Raw genomic sequence first — 12,901 nt, forward strand, 5'->3', positions numbered from 1 at the left:
TAAACCGAGTACACTACCAACGTCATAATTTCGATGGTTGTTATTTCTGGTTTCTTGCTTTTGTAATGAACTTCGACTACGCCTAGCCGACGATCAGAACGGCTTGCATTTGGGTGTGGTATGTTATACGCCATCTCACGTGCAGTGCCCGACTACTGAAGTAGAATTATATCAACCATAGCAAAGGTATCATCAACAGCTAAGTTTATTCTCAAGTGTTTTAACCCTGGACGGCATGACAAAGATTTACAAACTATTCTGCCTGTGAACTTGAGGGAATACTCCAGAAAACTTTTGGTTCCACAACTTCCCGACGCCGTTTGGACCGTAAACATTTCTTGTGTGCTCAATTTGATTCGACCCTAGTTCGACTTTTGGTCAGCGAGATATAGAGAGTATTTGTGGATATCACCCAGCCGAGATGGCTCGCCATCGTGGGGGAATCAGTGGGTTCTGTCTACTGGCTACCCTTGCATTTCTCATGGCATTTGTAACGGTAAGGAAAATACTTCAGAGATTTGATTTGGAGAAAAGATGGAAAAGTTTCCGTATGGCGCCACCACTTTTTCATTCGAAATAAAATAACATAGTATCTAATTTACCTGATTAATATATCCCTTTTTGTAAAAATGAGTGAAAAAGTGGTGGCGCCATACGGAAAGTTATCCGAAAAGATATTTAAAACTGATGTGTGCCTTATTAAGTATCATGGATTGGTAATTGGTAACATTTCTTGTGCTTCGGTTTTGGAAGTGAAAGGGCACACAAGGCAATTTCTCATCGGTAAAGGACGAAAATAATGATAAAGCTTACTGATGATGTTCATAATAAATATATCAATTTTCTCCGAATTAAGTCATATTTTGAAGAAGAAAAAGGATAACTTTCCGTATGGCGCCACCACTTTTTCACAAATTTTTACAAAAAGGGTTATCTAATTGAGGTAAATAAGATACTATATTTTTTCATATCGAATGAAAAAGTGGTGGCGCCATGCGGAAACTTTTCCGATCAACCAAAAACATGAACACTGTTGTTACTATTTGTTAACCAATCTTGTATAAGATCTTTAATAACAAGTGGCGGTAATAGACACATCTTCTTTCTTGCCCGGCTGATTAAAAGTATTGGCCAAAAATAATTTTCACACTTTGGTTTACTTTCTTGTAATGGAAATTGTCATGATAATCAGTCCTGTGTGATCAGTTTCATTGTAAGATATTACTATAACCTTTTGATTTATCAAAACAAAAGGAGTTATGGCATTATTTAATTATGGAAAGCAGAGCAAGTTATTTGGGAATACAAGTGCTCGCATATGATTTGAACTGCCTCTAGCTACCGGGCATTGTCGCTGGTGGAAGACATCGCCTCTAGAATAGCAAAGGTCGTGCATGGGTTCGAATCCCACACGAGTATTAATGTCTGTGGATTGTTTTCGTATGACTGGGGACAAGTACTGAGTACTATTACCATTATAGTATTACAGTACTTTACACACGTATAGCTGGTAAAACCAACTAAAACACTCCGATGCAAAGTGACAGAAGAATCGATGCCTATTATGTAGCCTACATTTCTATGTTCTAAACTTATTTACAATTTGGGGTACATATTGGGAAAAGGTCAACAAAAACATGAATTCATTTTTTTCATTCAGGAGAAGTTTGATGTTCTTGTGTACGTCTTGCTTTAATAAAAACTTGCAAGCTAGCATTATTGACAAATCATTATAAAGTAGTTTACCCAACACCCGCTGTAAGTTTTACCGCAGAAACTATGCGTGGCACATTATCAATTGCGGTAATGAAAATATTTTACAAATGTATGTGCTATTTTTCTGTTATAATGGTCGGTAAATTCTAACGAACAACGACACTGTGTTGGTGGGTCGAGTTTACCCCTATTTCGAAGGTCGTGGGCCTATCTGTTGAAAACCACTACATACAACGATTATGAAAGAAACTGATCCATAAAAAACGTTGTCAATCATCTGAAGAATGTATGTTCCTATTTTATTGAAATATCTTTAACAAGCCTCATAAAACACTTGAGTATATGTCTGCCGTCGATTTCACCAAACTCTTCCTAACTTAGGATTAATCTTATGACTTAAAACGAGACCCATCCCATTTTATATAGCATGCATACCTTAAGATTAATCCTAAGTTAGGACGAGAATACTCGTCCTAACTCGAGATAAGACGAGTCTTAACTCTTTGTGAAATCGACGGCTGGCCATGTAATATTACTAGCCCATCTTCAAAATGTTCGATCGTTCAAATAATAGTGAATATATTTGTCGGAATACTATGGTGTTCCATGTGCCACCTTTATTCCGATTTTTATTAACCGTCGCATTTTTTTTTTCCGTCGCATTTTTTTTTTTTCCGTCGCATTATTTTTTTTTCGTCGCATTTTTTTTTTCCGTCGCATTTTTTTTTTCCGTCGCATTCTTTTTTTTTCGTCGCATTTTTTTATTATTTTTTGTTCCACGTGACTCCCACGTGATGAACTTTGAGCTTTCTAGAAAATGTATACGTTGAGATTTCTTAAGTGAGTTCCCCCGATGTTTAGTTTATTCAAGCGTCCATTTTTGCTTTCTTGCTCCGTTGTGCTTGGGGACTATAGAAATCAATAGACCCCTTGCATGTGACGTCACACGCTCAAAAAGCGCCCTCACTGGGGTCAAAAAGCGCCCTCACTGGGGTCAAAGGAGGCAATTGATTGGACTATAACTGTTCTTTGTGCGTAAAAACGTGCGCGTGAGCTCAGCGTCCGTGTAGCGGTTCGCGTTATGCAAGGGGTCTATAGACCCCCTTGTATAACGCAAAACGCTAAATGTACCTTGAGTTCACGCGCACTATTTTACGCAAAAAGAACAGCTATCTTCTTTTGGTCTCGGGGATGGCGCTTCTTGAAGGGTGTGACGTCATATGCAAGGGGTCTATTGGCCTATAAAGTCACCATTAGACCAAACTTCTTGACTGACATTTATTAAATTAAAGAAGATTCCAGACCCATTTTGTTATTGATCTATCAAATTACATGTGTTGCCATCATTATTCCGTAGATTGTGGATGAAGCAACGTGTACATTTTCTTGAAAGCTGCAAGGTACTTAAGGTCAAAGTTTAACCTCCTCATCACGTGGGAGTCACGTGGAACAAAATAAATAAAAAAATGCGACGAAAAAAAAAATGCGACGGGAAAAAAAAATGCGACGGGAAAAAAAATGCGACGGGAAAAAAAATGCGACGGAAAAAAAATGCGACGGAAAAAAAATGCGACGGAAAAAAAAATGCGACGGTAAATGAAAATCGGAATAAAGGTGGCACATATGGAACACCATAGAATACTTGACTCAATTAAAAGATTTGCGTTTTTAGTATTTTAACCTAAGGCCGAATGGGTTTAACATTTTCTCTGAAAGGAAAAAAAAGGAAACCTTTTATTGGATGATTAGGTGTTTGCTTACCACCGCAAACCTCTTGTCATTTTGTTGTGAGACAAAGGCATTTTTAGACAATACTGTTGATGAACTTGTCAACGAATGAAATAAACTATTATTGTACATTTTGGGTTGCACGAGGATTGAATTGAATGAATTAACTTGATTTCAACACATGAAGGGCTTATATCACGCATCAATGTGTGGACGTGTTAGGTTTATATTTAATCTCAGTTATAATATAACAGGGCATACAAGACGTGTACAAGTACAAGTCAAACTAAAGTTGCATATTGAGGCAGATTAATATTTTGTAGAAGGAAAAGCGATAAGATGAAGACAAATTTAGTTTTGAAAAAATCCGTTGTGTTATAGTACACGGTTTTTGATTAACAATAAGCAAAGAAGGAATGATTCATGTATAGCACAATTTTCAAATCTCTGAATATTTACGGCATTTTTTTTACACAACGCGTAACATCAAAAGAAAGCTAAACAATACAAATGATCGTGACAATTTTGAGGAAATGTTTTGTTTGCAAAAATAGGACCACAGCCCCACCTTGCTGTGTAGTTCTCCCCCATGCACGCTCTATTGATCTCAACAACAACCATGATGAATATCACAATAATATTATTCTACTTGTTGGCCTGATTTTATATGACATTCTAACCATTTGTTCGAGATCGTTTCCCAATCAACAATACCTTTCATCGGGCACATTGGATTGTGCGTAATGGAAAAGATTGGTAATGAACTTCTTTTTTTTTAGTGTAACTTTTTTTGACCGTTCGGTTTGTTTTCATCCAAATGTAGATACCACCATAATTATGACTAAATGTGAAAATTTCATCTCAAAAAGTGACATCGTTTTTAGATATTGCCAACAATTATAGAGAGGTAATGTCCTGGAAGAATAATCCATAATCAAACTGAGAGACGTCTATAGATGGAACGTTTCCCAGATTGAAATGTTTTTGAATCCCTCTCTAAAAAACCACAATCCTTTGAAGAAGGGAATTGTTTCTCGAAAGGTGCAGTTTCTTGCCATTAATTTGCTAAAGTAGCTACCAAATGTTTACTCTCCCTTTAAACCAGTAAAGTAGTCCCCATACCTCAGTTAGCCGCTAAGGTCGGGTTGTCCCCGGTTATGTTGTTGTACACTTGAGAATAGGAATGTATTTACTCTTTCAAAAGTAACAATGTACTTTTAAATAAGCATAAATAATTGCTGAAAAATAACACACTTGGTTATTAATGAATAAATTCACTCTTCTAGTTACATTTACAGTCTATAATAGCTTTCCTTTCGTTCACTGGAATTCACACGCCATTGTGAACACAACAGTCAAGGTCGAATGCACATGCTGAAATATTTCAACCACGTCATAATCTTTCAATTCTCAAATATAAAATGTGTATTGTTGTGTAACGACAATAGAAAAACAGAAAATATCTTTGAAGAATAGAAAGCAAGACCACACGGTTAACCTTTGCAGTGATGTGAATATATTTTCCGGCTCTGGTCACATTCAACGTTTGTAGGTGATATGAAATTCAGGGCGGATTATAAAAGTTGGAATGCAGAAAGGGGAACTGTTGGTTTGAGGGCCGCCATAACCCAACATGTGCCTCGTTTACTTTAGATTAAATCTGTATATTAAAAGGGAGAATACACTACTTGTATTTTTTATTAAAGGAACACGTTGGATTGGATCGGTCGAGTTGGTCTTTGAAAAGCGTTTGTAACCGTTTTTTATAAAATGCATATAATAGTTAAATGTTTGTAACCGTTTTTTATAAAATGCATATCTATCTAACCATATGCATTTTATAAAAAACGGTTACAAACGCTTTCAAAGACCAACTCGACCGATCCAATCCTACGTGTTCCTTTAATAAAAAATACAAGTAGTGTATTCTCCATTTTAATATACAGATTTAATCTCGACGAAGTAAAAAGAAAACCCGTGACGCAATTTCGAGGCATATTTGTGTAGATCATTGTGTTCTACTTGTACAACATCTTTCTAACCATACAGATTTTATAACAAACGGTTACAGAACGCTTTTCAAGGACCAACTCGACCGATCCAAGGCAACGTGTTCCTTTAAAAAGAAAAAGGGCTATAGCCCCCCCCCCCCCCAACTACGTGGTCATCGTTGGCCCCCTCCGTTGAATCAATTTAGGCCACAACACTGAATAGTCCGGTCAACCATGGGTCAACCATTCAAGTTTCATCAATTGATATTCTTTGAAGATGCCTTTTAGTCAATTCTTCACAACATAAAACCATGGAGGTTGATAAAACCATAAAACACGCTTTTTTGAAAGAAGACACAGGCATCTTGTCATTATACTCTGTCTGAGGTAGCTATGCTTTGTTGCCATCGTGTAAAATAGAGACCTACAAGTTCGAGGACGCTGGGCAGGGCACCCAGACGACAAAAAACAGAGATCACGTACAGTTGGGCAAGAGTACCTGTCTTCCTCTTTGACTTTCGATGACTTCGATCGACTGCATCAAAACTTTCATAATACGCCGATTTGCAGGCTGAGTTAGCTAAAAGTGGTGTTTTTTTGCTGTGCCGTATATGGCCGTATTAAAATGTCCATGAACTTGATTGTTTATTTTCTTTATGTCGTTTTTCTAGAGGCTGTCACAAGCACAAACAGCGCTAACTGGTAAGTTACAATTCATCAATAGTTTCGCAGTTTTTACTATAGTATTTATATATGATATCGGGCCATTATTAGCCCTGATGCTGTGTTGTGTATGGCAACCACGGAGGTCTGGAGTCCAACTTGGGCTACCTACGTTGTTAACTTGTTACGACTCATCAAAGCCTGTCCAGCATCTAAACAAAGGGTGTGGCTGCTGACGGTGAACGGTTTGTGTACTAATTGGGTGCCAAAATATTTACAAAATTAGAAATAGTAGTATAGTGCAAGTCAAATTAAAAACATGACGTTGGATGTCTACTCGTTCGCATCTCTGATGTTCTCCTTGTTGAACTGAGTCCAAAATCCAAGACAGGAGTCCAAGGTGGGCTGCTCGATGATGTCTTGAAGAACTTGAAGAAGCTCATCCTAGTCTTTTATGGTGCGAGTCTTTTATTATGGTGCGAGGAAAGAAGCTGTATTTGTAGGAATTGGGCCTATGTACAAAGTTACAATAATTCATGCTCTGACCCTCGCTGGAGCGTGAATTACATGTTTTGTAACTACGTATAATTAATTCTTACTTAAATGGTATTAAACCGTTGGATATAATGACTCATGGATATTGTACTTTACGAAGTGGCCATTGTACCTACGTATAACTAATTCTTACTTAAATGGTATTAAACCGTTGGATATATGACTCATGGATATTGTACTTTACGAAGTGGCCAGTACGTATAACTAATTCTTACTTAAATGGTATTAAACCGTTGGATATAATGACTCATGGATATTGTACTTTACGAAGTGGCCAGTGCCAATGACCAGGGCCCAATTTCTGTTAGGCAGAAAATACTGCTTAGCAATTTTTTTTTATGGATGCTATGAAGAAAAAAAGTGGGTGGGGTACCAGTCACAAACACTGTACCTTTTATGGAATATTGGTTGGTATTGTTGTCACCTGTCCTTGCTAAGCAATAATTTTTTTTCCTGTCTGCTTAGCATGTGCTTGTGCTTGTAACCCAATACAGCCTTTTTTTAATGAAATTTGTGTTGTAATTTAAGTTTGATAATTGACGACGATGGTATGATTGGGGGGGGGGGGGCAGTATTATTGTTCATGTATGACAGTAGAGCTTTGTTATACGTAGTGGTACATGTGTATATGGACCAGTACTGATAGTTGGCAAAGCATCCTTACATAAACATCACACTAACTTTGAAACTAAGTAGATCTTCTAAGATCACTTCATTGGTTACCAATTAAACAGAGGATTGTATTTAAGATTCTTTTATTCGTTTACAAATTCTTTCACAATCAGTCACCTTGTATTTTAATGAATGTCTTGAGGTGGATCGACCTTTGCGTACAAATCTTCGCTCCAATGCAGATCCATAGATTCGTAGTAAGGCAGGAGATCGAACATTCACTGTTACAGCAGCTAAAGAGTGGAATGAACTTCCCTCCTTTATTAAATCTGCTATATCAGTAAATGTGTTTAAGAAGATTCTCAAAACATACCTCTTTCCTAATTGATTTTTTTTCTATTGTTGTTTTGTTTGTATAATATTTAATATATTGCTCTTTGTAAACGCTGTGATATGGTTTTACCATGAATAGCGTACCTAAATGCATAATAATAATAATAATGAAGGAAGGAAGGAAGGAAACCCCAAAGAGGACTTAATAAACTAATATTAGTCTATACCTCATGTTGTCTCTTTTTTGTAACCTCGGTCTTATCATATGAGACTGATGTTAAAAGTGTATACAGTTAACACGTACCACAACAAGATGAAAACTGAATCCACAGTTGATGCAAGGCTCAAGCTAAGTGAATGGGACCGGTTGGCATAGAGGTGAAAGGTCATTCTTGAATGCTGCAACCAGAGATGCCATTTGTACTCGCTGGTTTTGTCTCGCTGAAAGTGAAGTTGGCTTTTGTGTCAAAATACAGTGACAGTATTTTTCTGTTTACTCAACAGTTGGGCACTGTATTCAGCTGTGCAACTTTACATTGAAAGAAACCAATCTATATCCCTATCTTTAATATGTGAATGGCAAATTGTTAATTTTTCCCCTGTTTTTTTCAGTTGCGAATTTTGGTGTTACAATCACCGATGGAGATATGATTCAGGAAGGATCCTCGCATTCCTTTACATTCAACGCGGTTATCACTCTAGAGGGAACTAACGGGGCTGACATACCAGGAATCATGAACAGATGGCAGTTAGAGGTTTTCATTGGAAGTGGAGGTAACCAATGCGTGCCTCCTACTATGCTGAGTCTTACACCTGCCCAGGCCGGAGTTGAGATTGCCGCTGGTGGCTCCAACACGATACAGGAAGTGGTCACAGGAAGCTTGAATCTTGCTGGATGCCTGTGTTCAAATGTCACCCATCTGGAAGTCTCACTATCTTCTCCCGGCGCAATTTATACTTTAGTTGGTTCATTGGATTTTTCTGCACCTATCTCATGTAACGGTAAGTTAAAGCTTCTTAATTGTTCAAATAATTAGGGCCTCTGAGCTGAAGACTGTCTAGCTGAATGGTAGGCCTAAAACAAAACTCACATGTTCAAAGGAAATATTTAAGTATAACTGTACAGTTTTTGGTCAGATGTCCATGAAGTGAAATGTAGAAACTTGTAGCCCAGGTTGAAATGTAGCGAAATTTTAGGGTGTGATGTGTAGGGATTTTTACTGATTTCAGGAATTTTCAAAGTCTCCCTGAGCCATCCAATATTCGTGAAAGAAGTTGTTTAATCATAGGGAGAAAGAAAGAAAAGGAAATAATTCACATCGACTTGAAGTTTTTACTTTTTTGTTGATGCCCATTTGTTGTCTGGGAAGGCCTTTTGGTCTAAAAGGACAAGAAACTTTTGCTTCAGACCTGGAACTTCTTTCTTGAGAGGGCAAACCCATTTTCATTTTGCAAAAAAACACACTCTTTGGAAAATGTTAAAGTCTATTGGAGACCTTTGAAAGGGCACCAAGGCTAAGACCAGGGCAACAGACCATGGCCTTCAAGGCATGGCAAGTTATTTCGACCATCATAAACAAGAGCTAGCCCACGGGCAAGTTGCAAAGTGTTGTTTACTAGCCTGCAGCAGGAATTTTTTATGAGCAGTGTATGCCGGGCTAGTGTTACTAGCTAAATTTAAGCAGGTAAGATACATTGTGCGATACACAACACCTTGTAGCCCAGGGCCCAATACTGCTTAAAAATCCCTTCTTAGCAATAATGAGCCAGATACCAGTCACAAATTGTTCATGTTACTTGGTATTTTGGCTGTAAGCTTATCCTGGTAAGCTTATGCTTAGCTTATTTTGGTGCTTAAGCAGAGCATACGGCCCTGGGGTCGATTTCACAAAGAATATAGGACTGGTCCTAACTTTCAAAAGCGTGTGGCTAGTCCTAAGTTAGGACGGATAACTCGTCCTAAGTCAAGATAAGACTAGGAGTCGAGATAAGACTAGTCTTATCTCTTTGTGAAATCCATCCCTGGTTAAAAATATGAGCATAAAGTAACAAATGGAAATGTGTCTATTGGTTTAACTACAGGTCTGATTGGAACCACCTTAACAACACTGACTGCCGGGTCTTTAGTTGAGAACGCTGACGGGCAGACTGTGGAACTGACTGTCTTTGGGAACAGTGAAACACAAGGGCGCAGTGTCCAGGGCGGCACCAACTACTGGGCAGCTGAGGTGTTCCTGGCCACAGGTACCATCAACACCAACACAGGTATCACCGCCCCTGCGGCGGCGACGCTACCCTCTGCCATGGCCAATCTAGGTTGGTCAGCAGGTGGTACTCTGACACTGACCGGTATTAGCGCTACGTTGAATCTGAACGGGATAGGAAGCTGTGATGCCATTCAGCTTATCTGTGTGTCATTGATGAGGGATCAAGCATCAGCTCTGGATTTTACTATTGAAGGAGGCATGATAACCTCCTGTGCACCGGTTTCATGCATAGGTATGTGTGTTAGACTTCCTGCACTGTACACTGTACTTTTCATCATAACCTAGTCCAGGACTCTCCTCAGGTTTGAGGTATTCTGTACCCAAAGTTATTTATGTTCGGCCGAAGCATGCAGAATTGAAGCAAAGTTTTCAGACTGTTGTCCACAAAACCCTTGCAAGCTGCACATTCATTTTGGTTTTAAAGACAATTTAAAAAAACAAAATGCAATTTGTTTATACCTGGTTGGTTGTACCTGGAAGGTTGCGATTGTCTATATGTCAATGATGAGCATGCTGTGTGCTGTGTGATTTCCGGTACTGCACACTATACAGAAGTTGCTTCATACTATCTTGCTTTGTATTTCATTTTTGTGCCATAGGTGTTTTGATTAACCAGGTGATTCCATCATTTACCATGGCAACCATGATCAAACAGGGTGAACAGAACAACTTGGACGTTACCGTCACCATCAGAGCAGATCCGACCAAAGCCTCACTTTCCGGTAAGACTTTCATTATGACTTACATTTCAACTTAACCTTGTATGTCAGATTTATAACAACCCTTCTAAGTCTAGGCTATTTTATGCCCACCTTTTAAATTACAAGGCCAGCGAAGGTTTGGCTTATTCTAAGAACACATTAATTGATAGAGTTTAAAACAGTTTTAGCTGGCACAAAGATTTTTTGCTGCTTAACTGCATTATTAATCCTTCTTGCAGGTGGAAATTTAACTCTGACCTGAAGTATGTAAACTGCGTCAACCATGGTATCTGTGATAGTGTAAAAACAGTTTTGTTTCGTAATCAGTTTGTTTCATACTTTGTCAAGATGGTCTGGGGTTGTCCGAGCGTGTCAGGGTTATTCTGTTTCTTTATTTACGTGTTTATGTCCCGTGTACTGTATATTTGATGTAATTTTTATAAATGTTTTTATCTTCTCCATTTTTGGAGGTTTTGAGGAAATAAATAAATAAATAAAATAGCATCATTTTATTTCATTGTAACTTTACTGTGATGTTAATAAAAAAAATAAGCTTTCTACCATCTCTGAGCTTCTTGAATTATACAATCCAGCCAGGTCTGAATTGCGAACAGTAGCAACATTCCATTTGGTTGAAGCTAAATCCCCTAGGTCCGTGGGGGACTGAGCCTTCACTGTTGCAGCTCCCCAGTATTACCCCCCATCACACGGAACTTGATCTCACTACGTACTGAAAAAATAGTCTTGTTGCAAGACGATAGTATGTATAATAATAATTTAGAATAATTGTATATTCTGTATACACAAAGAACCAACCTAAACTAACTAAAAGAGGTTCATCTTTTTAAGAAGAACATGGCAAAAAAAACAAAAAAAAAAACACCTTGTGTGATCTCTGAGTTCCATTCTCTCTCCTTCCCTTGACTTGCCGTACTGTAGGAAGTGGACTATGGTCAGCTACAGCTTTTGGGAATGCCGATGCTGACTGCATGAACCCTAAACAGATCCCAGCCACAGTTACACTCACCGATGCTGCAAACTATGGTTTGGATACTGCAGGACAGTCTGTATGGCCAATGGTAAGTTCTTTGATTTAATTTAATGGTGTGATGCCGCAAAGCTGTAGGTCCTCAAGACGAGCAGAGTATACTGTTCGAAACGTCGAGACCCAACTGGCTCTTTTCAGAACCAACACTCGCCCAAAGAGATTTACACATGGTTGTACCCGCAAGTTTACTATTTATTTATTGTTTCTTCCTATGTCTCCACACCATGCAAAGCTTCAAACAATACTTCTGTAGGTCCTTATTTTTTGAATGTTTTTTTTAAACATATTTTATTAGAGATTGTCTAATTTCACAAGGCCTGATGGCCAATTCAAGGTGAGGGCTACACTTGACTGATTTGGGCTGTCAACCAGAATAAACAGCCACCAGGGGCGTGTTGCCACCTACTCCTAGGGCTGAAAGATGGTTAACCCATTCACAGTCTGTAAGGATGTAAGCATGGGTATCATCCACTAGGAGACACCTACTCCTAGGGGTGAAAGATGGTTAACCCATTGACAGTCTGTAAGGATGTAAGCATGGGTATCATCCACTAGGAGACACTTACTCCTGGGGCTGAAACAGGGTTACCCCATTCACAGTCTGTAAGGATGTATGCATGGGTATCATCCACTAATAGACACCTACTCCTAGGGTTGAAACAGGGTTAACCCATTGACAGTCTGTAAGGATGTAAGCATGGGTATCATCCACTAGGAGCCACCTACTCCTGGGGCTGAAAGATGGTTACCCCCTTAACAGTCTGTAAGGATGTAAGCATGGGTATCATCCACTAGGAGACACCTACTCCTGGGTTACCCCCTTCACAGTCTGTAAGGATGTAAGCATGGGTATCATCCACTAGGAGACACCTACTCCTGGGTTACCCCCTTCACAGTCTGTAAGGATGTAAGCATGGGTATCATCCACTAGGAGACACCTACTCCTGGGGCTGAAACAGGGTTACCCCCTTCACAGTCTGTAAGGATGTAAGCATGGGTATCATCCACTAGGAGACACCTACTCCTGGGTTACCCCCTTCACAGTCTGTAAGGATGTAAGCATGGGTATCATCCACTAGGAGAAACCTACTCCTGGGGCTGAAACAGGGTTACCCCCTTCACAGTCTGTAAGGATGTATGCATGGGTATCATCCACTAGGAGACACCTACTCCTAGGGCTGAAAGATGGTTAACCCATTCACAGTCTGTAAGGATGTAAGCATGGGTATTACCCACAAGCAGCCTGTCTTGTAGAGCAGAATGCACTACCCTCCTTACATTTTATGA

General features: G+C 39.0%; 1 protein-coding gene across 1 annotated transcript in view; it reads left to right on the plus strand.

Annotated features, from left to right (window-relative positions):
* Positions 1–12,901, plus strand: part of LOC117291201 — a 71,095-nt gene continuing 58,194 nt past the window's right edge. Inside the window, exons 1-6 of the mRNA XM_033772800.1 lie at positions 1–496; positions 6,107–6,137; positions 8,211–8,600; positions 9,681–10,097; positions 10,465–10,587; positions 11,506–11,645. Of these exons, the coding sequence (XP_033628691.1) occupies positions 422–496; positions 6,107–6,137; positions 8,211–8,600; positions 9,681–10,097; positions 10,465–10,587; positions 11,506–11,645 (1,176 nt within the window). The 5' untranslated portion in view covers positions 1–421. The remainder of the gene's footprint in view (positions 497–6,106; positions 6,138–8,210; positions 8,601–9,680; positions 10,098–10,464; positions 10,588–11,505; positions 11,646–12,901) is intronic.

The sequence above is a fragment of the Asterias rubens genome, chromosome 6, assembly GCF_902459465.1.
Source record: "Asterias rubens chromosome 6, eAstRub1.3, whole genome shotgun sequence".
NCBI lineage: Eukaryota > Metazoa > Echinodermata > Asteroidea > Forcipulatida > Asteriidae > Asterias > Asterias rubens.